Source organism: Enhydra lutris, unplaced genomic scaffold, assembly GCF_002288905.1.
Source record: "Enhydra lutris kenyoni isolate GAN:26980312 unplaced genomic scaffold, ASM228890v2 scaffoldscaffold48, whole genome shotgun sequence".
NCBI classification, from domain to species: Eukaryota; Metazoa; Chordata; class Mammalia; order Carnivora; family Mustelidae; genus Enhydra; species Enhydra lutris.
In genome coordinates this window covers 529,745-545,272 of record NW_019154132.1, presented here as the reverse complement: position 1 = coordinate 545,272, position 15,528 = coordinate 529,745, and the positions used below count along the sequence as shown (strand labels likewise).

The window sequence follows — 15,528 nt, the reverse complement described above, 5'->3', positions numbered from 1 at the left end:
CTATTCCTGTGCTCCAAGCCCCCTAAAGCTGACATGCTTGAGATTATCGCCCTCCTTAGCTCTGCTGCCAGGGTTCACTCAAAGGGAAATCCTCAGGGTTCCTCTTAGGAACTGAGTTGGTCCCATAGGATGATGCTGGGATGTCACAAGGAATGCTCTCATGAGATCCCTTTAAAACAGCCAAGGCTGATTGAACTATCTTTGGGATGGTTAAGAATAAGGAATTTCTTTGTGATGAGTATTCTTTAAAAAAAATATTATATGTTGAAGAAAGTATATGTAAAGATTAGTCTTTTTTGAAAATACATTATTATTGACTCATGCCATTTATTACATCTCCATGACTTATTTTAAAACTGGAAGTTTGTAGTTCTTGATCTCTTTGACCCATTTTGCTCTCAGCTTTCCTCCCTTCTGGCAACTACCAGTCCATTTTCTGTGTTGATGAGTCTGGGTTTTGTTTTGTTCTGTTTTGTTTTTTAGATTCCACATATAAGTGAAGTCATATGGTATTTATCTTTCTCTGTTTGACTTCTTTGATTTAGCATAATACCTTCAAAATCCATCCTACTGCAAATGGCCAGATTTCATTCTTTTTATGGCTGAGTAGTATTCCTCTGTGTGTGTGTATGTGTGTATTGTGTGTTTATGCATGCATGTGTCTTCTCTCAAGATTAGTCTTAAGCTAACTGACATCATAAGATATATATGATTTTGGAGTCACCAACATAGATATGGTATTTGAATTTAACAGGATTGAATGATTTGACCCAAATTGTATGTATAAAATTAGGAGAAGAAAGACAAGGTCTTAAACCGCTAAGGAATATTGAACCAAGTTTGTAAAAAAGGAATTGACTTGGTGGTGTGCTGGTAAATGCTTAACAATTGGCATTCCAGAAAAGAAAAGAAAAAGAAAACTAACCTTAATATTAGCATTCCCAATGTATAAATTTTCCCATCATGATTGATTTCAAGCTATCAACTTGAGATTACTGAATAGAATTTGAGGAAATGGGAATAGTTGGCTCTTGGGAGCAGTATGGAACTTTTTTCTCATTCCCAAGATTCTAGTTCTCTGTACTTTGGGTAGTGCTATAGAATTTCATTGTCAAGTATGGCTCTCTAAACAAGCATGAACTTTTGGTTATGATACTATTTGTGTAAAATCATTATGTTATAGATGGCAGCATATCTGGTCATTATCTGAAATCTGTTGAGAGAAACTGAGACACATAGGGTAGGTTATTAGGTCTCTGTAATCCTGGTTTTGCTGTGAACTTAAGTGTATATTTTAAAGTTATTTTAAATTGTTAGGTACTTTTTATTAGGTACCTAATCTCATTCAATTTGCCTATTCCTGGAATAAATTGTGTTATGGTATGTGTGTGTGTTGTGGGAGCACTCCTTCCATTTACCTTTGTTGCCAAACTCACATCAAGCAGAGAGTGTAAGTTAAAAATCACTTCTGTCATCTACAGTCTCGGTGTCAGTGCCTTGAAAAGGAACAATAGGGTCACTTTAAAATAAGAGAAAGTATAATGCTTACTTTAAATAAACATACTTGAAATTAGAAGATAATCATTAGAATTTAGAATTATACAACTAGTTTTTCTAGATGATAGGAGTTTCTGATACAATTAATTTTTTTTTCATTGTTAAGGATATAAGATCGATAGGGAGATATGAGTTTGACTAGTTAGTATGCAGTGTGATTGTGTCTTCTCTTCCCGTCTTTTTTTTTTTTCAGCTTTATTGAGATATAATTGACATGTAGCATTGTGCAAATGTAAGGTATACATCAGGTTGGTTTGCTACCCTTGTATCTTGGAATACGATTACCTTAGCATTAGCTAACCTTAGCATAAGCATAAGCTTACCTTAGCATTAGCTAACACCTTCGTCACATCACATAATTCTGTTTGTTTTTTGTGGTGGGGACATTTGAGATTTACTCTGAGCAGTTTTCAAGTATATGATGTATGTTGTTAACTATATTCACAACACTATGCACTAGATTCTCAGAATGTATTTATCTTCTTACTGGAAGTTTGTAGCCTTTGATCAACATCTCTGCATCCCCCAACCCTCTAGTCCCTGGTAACCACCATTCCTCCCTGTTTCTATGACTTGAGGTTTTTTTGTTTTGGGGGGTTTTTAGATTTCATGATTGCATGATACCATGTAGTATTTGTCTGTCTCTGACTTATTTCACTTAGCATAATACCCTAAAGGTTTATCATGGTCTTCTTACACTGAGAAAAATTTTATAGCTCTTGTTGACCTGACTATGACAGCAGCAACCCAGTGTCTTTATAGCAGCCTTGCTCTTGGTGCTTGCTGTGCATCTGTAACTGAGATAGTCACAGTCCTATGAGCTGGGGGTGTTGTGACACCCCTCGTGAGGAGAAATGACCAACTTTCAGGTCTAGAGTTGCCCAAGGCAGGATTGGTTCTGCAACCTGTAAGACCTAAGTCATGTTTTTCACTGTTGTTCTGCGAGTACACACTGGTTGTTCAAACTCCTGCTAGTGGCCCTAAAATTGGATGTTCTCAATGTGAGAAGGTGAAGTAAAGATGTGGATAGATTGGTATGTGGGGGAAATTGTTCTTGAGAGACATGGCCAATGTCTGACTGATGGTTTATCTGTAATGTCTCTTCGTATGTGAACACCACCACTGAGTTTAGTGGTTTTGTTTTTCTTAATAGCCTTACAGAATAAAGACATAAAATGCATTTTGTGAGCTGTTGGTGATTTTTATCTGCTTAGTTTCACTGCTTTCATTTATTTTATTATTGATATAATCATGCAGTTATCAAAGAGCTATAAACTCCCAAAATTTTATTGTGAATGTGGTGTAATTCATAACACAATAACAATTTATGGATAGACATTGTTTATAAATTAAAATTATGATTTCATAGCGTATTTCTCTATGTGCATATGTTAAAATTCTCCATATATACATTTCTGTATTTATTTCTGCCTATAAATTTTTCTCTATAAAAATTTTTATGTTATTTTATTTTATTTATTTATTTGACAGAGAGAGATCACAAGTAGGCAGAGAGGCAGGCGGGAAGCAGGCTCCCTGCTGAGCAGAGAGCCGGATGCGGGGCTCGATCCCAGGACCCCAATATCATGACCTGAGCTGAAGGCAGAGGCTTTAACCCACTGAGCCACCCAGGCGCCTTCTCTATAATTTTTTTTTTAAGTTTATTTAATGATAAGTGAATTTTCTACGCATACTTGTTTTCATACTTTCTAGAGGAGTTAAAATTATTAGTTGGTATTTCTTTCTTACCTTTAAAATACAGTGAGCAAAGTCTACTTTTGAATATTTATACTTTTGTCCCAAATTCTTTCATTATGCAAAAAAAAAGTGCTCCCAAATTCTTTCATTGTGCAAAAAAAAAAAAAGTGCTCGGGAATTTAACATCCACAGCCCACATATAAGTAATCAACTGTTTAAAAATATTTAGTGACATTTACGTATCTTTTCACTTACGAAGCCTCAAAGGCAAAAAATTTATATTTTTAAATGATAAACAAACACATAATTTTCTGTGAAGAAAAATGTTTTAACCCTAATCAGATTTCACATATTACATTTAGCCACCATTATGTGGTTTGGTGGGAAGTAGGGAATATATTTTTTCTCATCTTATAGAAACTTAGTATTCTGCTTTTGAAAGCATGTGGTGAAAACAGCTATCTTGACAAAGTTTTTCTATTAGGCCTTTAAAATTTCAACAATTTAAACATTATTTAGATAAAACAATTATGTTACAAAGACAACTTTTAACATGATCAGGCCACCCACAGTGGAGACTAGAGAATATGGCATGCAAGCCACCCAGTGAGACTGAGGTAATTTTTTCATCTTTGCTTAAAGTATAGTCAGTAGACCAGATAATGTAGAAACTTTTTATGAGCAGCGATCAAACAGCCAAAAACAGTTATTCTTTTTCCCCTCTTTTCTTGTGGCTAATTAAAAATATTTGACAAGTTGAAAAAGTTAAACTTTGTAGCCAGTAAATTTTGCTTTAGATAAAGCAATTCTTTCATTATAGTGATTTGTATAGTTTGAAGTTTTTTAGGTTAAAAAATGTCTATATATATATATATACACATATATATATACATATATATTTATAATATTATGTTATATTATATATATATAATATCTAGTGTGTATAAATTGAATTAGCTGATATAAGAAGTATTCATTAATGATATGTTAAAATTTGTCATTTAAGTTGCTTATGTAATTATTTGTGCATGTTGCATAAACAGATAATTTTACCAAGAAATAGAATTAGTTCTGAAATACTTCTTTTGAACAACTTTCCTGAAAAATCATTGTTTTTCTTGTTTTATTACCATATAGTGCAGGTATTAAATCCAGAGAATTTAATTCATGTGGTTGTGTGTACCTATGTGTATATGTGTGTGTTTTAACCTATTATCTGAACTAATGAAATAATCTAAGGACCTATAATTGCTATACAATTTAAGAAGAGTAGCCAAAATAAATGTAGGTTCACATTAGCAGTTTTATTTGGGCCTGGTAAATATGATTATTTTTAATTGGATACTATTTTTAACATATGAAAAGACTTAGTGGGCAAAGTAGAAGTGTATTTTAGAAAACCGTAAAAGAGCTCCAAAACAGCTAACTTATAAAAAAGTCTGTTGAGTTTTAATGTAAAGCTACAATAGCAGCCTATCATTTTGTTTTATTTAAGCTTTTTTTGGTCTTTTTAAAATAGGAGCAAGTAATACTGCGGACACATTATTTCAAGAAGTATTAGGTCGAAAGGACAAGGCAGATTCCACTAGAAATGCACTCAATGTACTTCAGCGATTTAAGTTTCTCTTCAACCTTCCTTTAAATATTGAAAGGAATATTCAGAAGGTAGAGTACATATTTATGTACCCATGGTTATGATGTCATAAATTTTAAAGAGTTACTTTTTTAAAAAAATCTTAATCAAATGTATGCATGATACTTTACTGACAGTCTCCAAAATGTTTCTTTATTTTAAAGGGTGATTATGATGTGGTTATTAATGACTATGAAAAGGCCAAGTCACTCTTTGGGAAAACGGAGGTGCAAGTTTTCAAAAAATGTAAGATTTGTTTATTACTTTTAGATCTCCTACTTTCTTTTTACAGGAAGAATGTAGAATGTATTCTGCAAAGAAAGTTATGTTATTTTAATTTTTGTTTATATGGTGCTCTTTTAAAAATGTGAAACATTACTTCAAAAATAACATGGCTTTTTTTTTTTTTTTTTTTAAAGATTTTATTTATTTGTCAGAGAGAGAGAGGGAGAGAGAGCAAGCACAGGCAGATAGAATGGCAGGCAGAGGCAGAGGAAGAAGCAGGCTCCCTGATGAGCAAGGAGCCCGATGTGGGACTCGATCCCAGGACGCTGGGATCATGACCTGAGCCGAAGGCAGCTACTTAACCAACTGAGCCACCCAGGCGTCCCTAACATGGCTTTTCTTACCTAAATTTAGAGAAAATGAAAAACCGTGACTATAGGGTAGGTTTAGGATAGGTTAGTCTTGGACATTCTTTGCCTTTTGTTAACTGTGATGATATTAAAAAAATCTTTTTTACTGGAAAGAATCAATTATCGATATTTTATAGAGATGGAAACTTATGTTTTAATCTTCTCTCTTCAGAAAAGCCATTGTTAATGAATTTTAATCTTATTTTAAAGTGAACTGAACAACTGTTGAAATTATCTCGAATGCGGGAGTTATAGAAAATAAGAAAAGCCTAAAATGTCATGTGGTAATGCCTTATCAACAAAGAGAATTATCACAGGGCTTTAATAAATTCTTAAATGAAATCCATAAGGATTCAGAAAACTTAATTTCATTTCTTTATTGTGATAGATTTACATACAGTGAAATGCACAGACCTTACATATTACAGGACAGTGAGTTTGACGAATACACACACCCACGTAATCCACACCATGGACAGAATGTTTTTGTCACTCCAGACAGTTCCCTTGTGCCTCTTCTTAGTCAACCCTTGTCCCCCAAGGCAATCACTCTTCTGCTTCCCATAATTTGATTATAAGTTTCCATCCTTTAAATCTTGTATGTTCTTTCCTTTTTAAAATAGATTATGCTGAAGTAGAAACACGGATTGAAGCTTTAAGAGAATTACTTCTGGCTAAATTGCTTGAGACACCATCGACTTTACATGATCAAAAACGTTACATAAGGTAAATCCTCAAGAATTTTGATAAATCACATGTATCTGTGTAATACTAGATACATCATCTAACTCTTAAAACTAATTTAGGGGAAATTAGGAAATTGATGAAATGGTGAGAGTGAAGACAAATAGAAATTTACAAGTATCTGCTATGGGACACCAAAGTTCTTTTGTATATTAAATTTAGGAGTTCTCAAGGCAAGAAAATTCTGCTCATTGTTTGGTAATTTCTTCCTCCTGCTCAATAATGGCTTACCTAAGCCAGTAGGATAGTGTAGGTGTTGTACTCTGTGGGTACCCATAGACCACAAGGCAGGGGCTCCCTCTATGGTTTAGAGTACAGCACTGTCATTCTGGGTAGGAAATTCTTTATGCCACAGAAGTGGGCCATGGCTTAGTGGTGGAGAAATTTTTGAAAGGTTTTAGTATTAAAAATAAAAAATAAAAAATAAATTTAAAAAATTGCAATAATATAAAAAGTGATGGATACCATGGTATGATGAGAAGGTCTTAGAAGGAAGCAGTATAGCATAATGTAAATGAGTAAGCTAGTTGTTCACTTGCATTCTCTTTTCAGTTTCTTCATCTGTGAAATGACATGATGACTATCTGTATCTTGGGGTAGTTGCAAACATAATCAAGAATACATTTAAGGATTAAATATAGCACCTGGCATATAAGTAGTCAGTAAATTGTATATATAATCATGTTTATACCAGGATTTGGAGACAAAGCATATAAGTTAGAGGCTTTTTATATCTGTGATTTAAAAATAAAAATATTAACATTATTTTCTGCTAGCATATTTTGAATGTGGCCTTTATTCTCAGAATAAGCTATTATTTTCCAAACTTAATGCCCTCTCTAATTAGTGAAGTTTATTGAATATTCAATACTTATAAAAATAATAAAATGACCGTATATATTTTTGCATTTAGCTGTCATCACCATATGACCATTGAAAATAATTTCCATGTATGAAAAGAAGGTCTAGCCTGAAAGCTGCTAAGTTTGCCATGGGGAAGGAGACAATGGTCCACACTCAGACCTGTGGTCTTGGTGACTTAGGAGAAGAGTAGCAGCATGAGCCCTTGTCATTGTCATAACATTTGTGTTACTGAAGAGGAAAGGGACAGGAGGCTTTAAAAGGGGAGTAGAGAGAACTAACATTGATTGCTGCCACTACCAGGAGTCCGTAGTACATTCGGATATCACGTTAGATGCTCTGTGTACACCATTTCTAATCCTCACAGCTGCCTTGCAGGGGCATATGTCTGATACTTCTAATATAGGTGAGGAGACTGAGCCTCAGACTTCATTTTTGCTCAGTGCACATAGCTAGGAGTAGGACTCACTCATGTTTGTGTTTTCAAAGCCTATCTTCGCTTTTCTCTAAGCCATCTCCATAGGAAAGAATGTATTTGCGGGCTTTTTTCTGGCTTGTAGAATCGTGGAAATTTAAAGCTAGAAATAAACTACATGTTAGTTATCCATCTGCTTTTTCTTTTCTTTTCTTTCTTTTTTTTTTTTTTTTTAACATATAAAGAAATAGAGTTCCAGGGAGGTTAATCCTCTCTTGTCCAGGGATACACAGCTGATTAGTATATTATTGTCTGTGTTCCACTATGTGACTTAATTGTGCTTTGTATTTATTTACCTGTTTATATTTATGCTATTAAACTTGCCAATAGTGGTATGTTAATCCTTATTGAATGTATGATTTCTTTATTTAGTGAATTACCATTTATATAGATAACTAATATATAGTTCTTATGACTAGTGAAGATGTTAAAAAAGATTTTTTGAATGGCCTATTTAAGTGTTTTTTTCCTGTCATTTTAAAGGGAAGAGAACAAGCATGTCAACAAGAATATCAAGTAGTTTACTTATTTTGTAATCATTATTCTATTTTTGATGCTTTGAGAAGACTGAGCAAATAATTTTATTATCCTTTTTAATTAATTTTTAGTTATTAATAAGAAAAACAACATCACAACAAGGTCAAATATCTGTTGGACTTTGGAATCTGGCAATAGGTATTATGAGCCTCAAGTAGGATGGAGACCGCTTTATCATCAGCAAAGTGTATCTTTATTGGTTCTCTTCCATAATTGAAGTTATGCATGGTGTGATTGAAAATCAAATTACTACTGTATTGTTTCACTTTGGTTGACTGTCTTGTCTAACTAAACATTTTGGATTATTTTTACTCTCCTTATTATAGCTTTCCTGAGAGGTGAAGTTATGTCATATGCTTCTTTCCATATGAGTGTAATCCTGTCCCTGGTAATTGTTAAAAATCATGTCAGAATATGGCTAAAAAGTATAATGCTTAAATTTTAAAATATTGAGCATGTGCTCATCATAACTATAATTAGCATTCTTTACATTTCCCCTCTAAAAAAAGCTGTCAAATTTCTTTGATAATGCAGTTTTAGAAGAAATAGTAACATGTACCATATTTTAAACAAAAATCTTTGAAATGAAATTGCAGTTGACTGTTGAACAGTGTGGGGTTTGGGGCAGTCTGCCCAGTCAAAAATCCATGTGTAACTTGATTCCCCTGAAACTTAACTACTAATAGCCTAATGCTGACTAGAAGCCTTATCAATAATGTAAATAGCTGATTAACACATTTTGTATGTTGTATGTGTTACATACATACATACATATATACATACATACATATATGTATGTGTGTATATATATATAATATATATCTATTATATATATATCTGCTATTCTTAAAATAAGCCAGAGAAAAGAAAATGTTTTTAAGAGAATCATAGAGGAGAGAAAATACATTTACAATAGAGTACTGTAAAAAAATCTACATATAAGTGGACCTGCACAGTTCAAACTCATGTTGTTAAAGGGTCAGTTGTCCTTTGTTAAACTACATACTAAAAGAGAAGAAGAAATTTATTGGATTAAGTCATTTAACCAAGGAGAAGCCTACCCATAAGTTGTACTTTTGAATTACAACACTAGAATTTCTAAAAGAACACATTTATCTTTCTTTATGAAATTCTTTTAATGTAATACCCATTAATAAGATTATATAAGGGATTATTTTAAATTTTGCAAGTCACCTAGTCACCATGCTAAAGAAATGTGTGATTTTTAAAATTATTAAAAGAATTTAATTATTTCTCTTGTAATGGACCATTTGTATTCCTATTCAGTAGTTTAAAAATTAAAAGGAAGCAGCTTTCCTAAGAGTATTCCTGTAGTTTACTGCTAACACTAAATCTGAGGATGTTACATGAGTGAAAGTGTTAGGAGAGAGTATTGTAGAAGTATTTGGAGGCAAAATAAACTTATCTAAGGAGAATGCTAAGATAAATTATCCCCAGCAAGAAAGAATAAAATCATGTGTTTTTTGCAAAGAAATGACACCATGTACTATTTATCATAGTTATATTCCAGATGAAAAAAGCCCTGTGTGAGAGGAAGAATCTATGTTTGCAATATTTATGCCAGGCTAAATGTATTTTGTTAGACTGTAGTTTTATTCTTGGGGTGCTGTTAATTGATTTGTCCCTTTCTCAACACAGATACAATCTATTTGCAGCCTGTAAATAGAGAGTCAGGGAGGGGTAGAAGGGCCAGCTCTTTGGCTGACTTTGAGGCATCTTTGTACAGTGTGAAACCCCCCATTTAAGGGGCCTGTTTGCCGGTTGATCAAATGCCCAGCTCTGCTCAGAGCCGAGGCTGTCTACATTAGCTTGTAAAGGTCAAGGCGTATAGTTCCTAAATGTGATGTCCCATGTCTCAACAGTTTATTTATTGCTAACTTATTACAAAATGTTTCTCCTCTAATTAATTGCTAATTGAGATGTCGTAAGTAAGGAAATACCTAGTACTGGAGGAACGTGGGAGAGAAGCATCTAGTGTATCCCTCAGTGGTTAGAGTTTGGCTAGAGGTCACAGCCATTAATTAAAATTTTATCATTGAACAAAAATCTTTAACCACAAGACAACAGACAGCTTATGGTTTAAGAACAATTTTAAGACAGTAAATTAAGCTTTTGGAGTTGATTTAATTGAATTTAATTTATTGCAGTAGTCCCTCCTTATCTGGGTTCATTTGCATGGTTTCAGTTAGTCTAGTGCACTGAGGTCTGGAAGCAGATGATCCTCCTTCTGAAGTACAGTCAGAAGGTCACAAGTAGCTTAGTGCTGCATCTCAGTGCCTCTGTCATTCTCCTCACTTTGTCTCATCATATAGGCATTTTATCATCTCACATCATCCCAAGAAGAAGGGATAAGTACAGTATAGTAAGATATTTTGAGGGAGAAGACCACACACATAACTTTTACTCTGATACATTATATGTTGTAATTGTTCTGTTTTTTGTTAGTTGTTGTTAATCTCTTATGTGCCTAATTATAAGTTAAACTTTATCATAGGTATGTATGTATAGGAAAAAGCAGTATATGTAGGGTTTAGTACTATCTGTAGTTTAACGCATCCCCCAAGGATCTTGGGTTATATTCCATATGGGTAAGGGGACTACTGTATGTTTATATATTTTGTGATGGCCAGGGGTCAAATCTTGAATAATATGTGTCAGAAATTTTTCAACTGAAATATATTTTAATTTTCAGTCCGGGTTTGGATATTTTATATACAGAGATGACTTTGAGTATTTCAAGAACTATTAAAAAAACTGCCCATCTATAGTATATTTTCTAGAGCAATATATTTTCTAGAGAAAAATGCTCATCTATACTATATTTTCTAGAGAAATATTTTCTTAGACAGGAAAATAGAGTTCAGATGTTAGAGATAAGTGCTTATTGTCACCATCTCTCTTTATGTAATAAAAGAGCCTGTTAGATTGCATAGAAAATAATGTCACACTGCCATCTAGGGGCCATTTTTCAGATCAGAAAGCAATGAAAAACAATTGAAATTAAAAAAATATTCATTAGGTGTCCTCTGCTGGCTTCCACTTGTATTTTCTGTAATAACTGAGAACTAAGTATGGAAACACTCTGAACTGAATGTAGATTTCAAGATAAGTTCTCACCAAGGATTTAGGATCATTGCAAGTTGTCTCTGTCTTTTTGGTTGTCTTTGTATAAAGTTCTTATTTTTAAAAAATACAGTTTTATTGTTAATTGCATAAAAAGAAATTTGAATATTATTTCATTTAGAATTAAGTATTGAAGACTAATGTTGACAAGTGCTTTACTAATTGATAATATTTTAGATTTTCTTAGAAAAAAAGTAATGATTTAATAGTATACTAGCTTTTCTTTTGTCCCTTATTCATGGCTCTACAGAAGCCTACTTGGTCAAACTTGGCCTTGCTTTTTCAGGTACCTGTCTGACCTTCATGCACCAGGTGACCCTGCTTGGCAATGTATTGGCGCCCAACACAGGTGGATCCTTCAGCTCATGCACAGCTGCAAAGAGGGATATGTACAAGATTTGAAAGGCAAGGCTGCTTCTCTTCTAGTGCATTATGCCATTCCTTATTATCAATTTAATACATTTTGGAAATGCTTAATGATTAAGGGAATGATTAATTAATTTTCTTGATATCTGTACTTGTTTTTTGTTTTGTTTTTGTTTTTGCCCCTGGTTAGTGTTATACCTGAGTGAATAACAGGGAGGGATGAAAACTCTCTTGATATCCCTATTTTTATGGTTGACAGCCAGTATTGACAAAGGTTTGATTTAAGGAATAAACTTCTATGGGAAATAACATGATGTTGTAGAAATATTAGTCTTTAATAAATGGGAGTAGTCTATTCACTATTCATCAAATATATGTTGAGCTCTGCCATGTGCCAGGCATTGTGCCAAGTACAGAAGGACAGTGGTGAATAAAACAGACACGGTCCCTGCACTCACGGTATTAAACACTTAACTCACCTAAAACAAAGTTGTTGACAAGCGATACAAAGAAAAATCACAATATTCTCAGGGAGTAAAACTGAGGAGCATGCTTTAGATGGTCCATTTGGGAAGGTGTCTCAGAGAAGCCTCCTTGTTCACTAAGCGCTAGAAGAATGAGAAGTAGCCTGCTGGGATGATTTTAGTCTGAAAAAAGAAACACCCTTTGCAAAGGCTGTGAAATAAGTTTAAAGGAAGAAGTCACAGCTGCATTCACATGCAGGTTGATCAACTTCTTTTTGTAAAATTCTATCATCCCACAGATACTGAATGTATTCACTGTCTGCTGTGCTGTGTGTTGGCCACTATTGGTTGCTAAGGATTCAGTGGTTAGTCTGGCAGATGGGCCTGGCTCACTCAATACTTATAAAATAGCCGGGGGTGGGGGGATGTGGGCAGGAGATAGACAAGAAAAGTAGAATGGACTAGTAGAATACAGTGTTACTTTCTAAGCCTGAGAAGTTCCTCCTGCCTTGGAGCACTTAGGAACAGCATCCAGTTCAGAGTTTTGAGGTCACAGAAGTGACATTCCAAGATCTGAAGAATATCTATATTGGCCAGTTGAAATAGAGGAGGGGAAAAGGAAAGAGGTAAAGACCATTCCAGGAAGAGAAAATAGAACGTGCACAAGACCTCAAGCAAGAGATGGCCACTGAATTCTCTGTGGCTGGAGTTTAGTGTACAAAATGGCAAGAGCGGAGGCTAGAGTTAGGTGGTGTCAGGTCTTGTGTGGACTTTGTTAGCCCTTTCAAGGGCTTTGGACTTGATCCAGAGGACACTGGGGTGACCATTAAGGATATGAAGCCGAGGAAGGACCCATTGAGACTTATTTTAAGAGACAACTCTGGCTTCCTTGTAGTAATGGTTGAGGGGGAGCAAGACTGGAACAGTACAGCTGGTTAAGAGGCTGCTATGGTGATTCAGACAAATCACCTCCCATGAGGTGGTAGATGTGGAGAAAGAGATTCAAGAGCTATTCAGAAATTGGAGTTGATAGTACTTGGTGATTAAAGAAGGAAGGAGGGGATCAAGGGGAAGAGGGGACTTCCAGATACCTGACCTCAGCAACTAGTTATGATGATGGTACCATTGAGTTAGGGAGGCTAGCAGAGAAAAACATTTTTTTCCTTTTGTTTGGACAGATTGATTAGGCATTGTCTGGCATGCAAGGGAAGATACCCTATAGGTACTTTGGATTTAAAGAGCAGGAGATTTGGATGTGATTTGTGTGTAGATGGTCCCTGGGAGTTGATGCATTCACCCAAGAAGATGAAAAAAGGAGAAAATTTAGGACAGAATCCTGGGGAATGATATTTACAGGCCTAAGAGAAGGGAAGCCTACAAGAGACAAAGAAGTATTGGTCTGCTGGGCTAAGGGGAAAACAGGGGTTATAATGTCACAAAACCACAGAGGAGAAGAGTGATCAGCAAGTGTTTTAAGTTGAAGAATAAGATGAATAGATGTCCTTTAGATTTAGCACAGAGGCTATTGTTGGTGACCTTGGTAAGTAGAGTTTCAGTGCCATGAGATGTCAAATAGAGTATATAAAATAATAGAGATACAAGACAAAGTTTCCGGGAGGAATACGTGAGGTAACATAAGAACAGTCCTGGAACAAGAAGGGAGTACAATGGAGAGGTTACTATTATTTATTTATAACATAGTTTTGTCTTGAATTACTTGGCTTGGTTTTGAGTACTTTCCAGCTGTGATTTTGTTTTTTCCTAGTCTTGATATTCAGGAAAATCCAAATATCTCTTTATTAATGCTACATCAAAATTCCTGTTAATGTCATTAATTATTTTATAGTTTTAGCAGGTGAAAATGACCTCAAATGACATACATAGTCTGTAGTCTTTAGGGATATTTAGAGGGCCTTTCATATTTGTTTATTGAGTGTTCATTATTAGCCAGGACTCCCAACCTTAACCACCCATCAGAATCCCCTGGGTGTTTTTAAAGACTGTCAATTCCTGGCCTTCACTTTATGCCTACTGATCATTTTAGAATCTCTAGGTCCAGGCATCAGTATTTGCTAAAGCTTCAGGTGATCTAGGAGCAGTCTGGATTCATAATCTGGGCACTGCATGCTGTGCTAGGGACTGGAAGTACAGTGGTCAGCAGGACAGACATGATCTATGACCTCTTGGAGCTTGTAATCTATTGGGGAAGACATTAATTTTAAGAGTTACGTAGGTATATTTAAAAAGTATCATGAAGTAGAGCATAAAGAATTCTACTCCAGTCTATTTAGGGGGAGGTCCAAGGAAGTTTTCTATAAGAAGTGTATTTCCATTGAACCTAAATGATAAATATCAGTTATCCAGATAAAGAGGCATGAAGTAGCCCAGATTCCGAGAAGGTGCTCAGTAAATGTCACCCTATTCCCCACTTCACAAAGTAGGTTAATAAGTATGGTAATGATATTCTCCAGATACAAAGAAGACAATTGGTCTAACAAAAATCTTCCTACTTATGCTAAGAAGAGACAATCTGACCATATAATTTGGTTATGAAAATATTTGAATTTTGGGGATATGTATAATTTATGAAGACAACATATAGACTATTTGAAATTGGAAAAGTACCATGAAATTTCATATATCTTATAGTCACATCCATAACAGAAATATCTGATAACCAATATTCCATTGCCAAAGGTATGAATCTTTCTTGAAGATAAATGGACACATGCTTTTACCTGAATGATTCCTTCCCTGCCATCTTGATGTTATATATTGCTATATGTAATCATCCAAAACTACTTAAAATGAGTATGTCTGAAAATAAATTGATTAAAAATAAATTGATAGACGTTTATGTGTAGTTGGAGCCCTATCTTTTTAATTCACTGACCACGCTTGTTGCAGAACTTGCTCATTACTTAAGAAATCATGAAAAGAATGTACATTTTTTAGTGATGAGCTTTACTTATTTTCATAAGTTGGCCTTTTTGATTAGGAATAAAAACATAACAATTAACAGCTCTTTGAATTCAATCTGCAGGTTTCATAACAGTACAATGTAAATTTCCTGAATATATTAGTTACATATTCATAGATTATTTTTATTTTTTTTCAACATTCAGAAGAACATCCTTTTTTTTTATTTTCAGTAAATACTACTAATGTAAACAGCATAGATAATCCAAACAGAGAGAGCCTTTTAATTGGAAAATTGGTGTGTTCTTTGAGCTCATATCGGGATGAGTTTTTGTGATTTTATTTTGGAGAATTCCAAATAAATATGATAAGATAACCTCCCTTGTACTTAACCTAGTTTCAATCATTATCAATTCATAGCTCATCTGATTTTATTTGTACCCTTACCTGCTTCTTACCTTCCCTCACCCTGAATTACTTTTGAAGCAGGTCAAT

The 15,528-nt window shown here is 34.3% G+C and overlaps 1 protein-coding gene across 1 annotated transcript in view; it reads left to right on the top strand.

Annotated features, from left to right (window-relative positions):
* The window catches only part of LOC111156692 (exocyst complex component 2), a 307,781-nt gene that overhangs the window by 102,913 nt on the left and 189,340 nt on the right, over positions 1-15,528 (top strand). The window contains exons 8-11 of the mRNA XM_022517721.1: positions 4,775-4,920; positions 5,053-5,134; positions 6,147-6,249; positions 11,571-11,689. Of these exons, the coding sequence (XP_022373429.1) occupies positions 4,775-4,920; positions 5,053-5,134; positions 6,147-6,249; positions 11,571-11,689 (450 nt within the window). The remainder of the gene's footprint in view (positions 1-4,774; positions 4,921-5,052; positions 5,135-6,146; positions 6,250-11,570; positions 11,690-15,528) is intronic.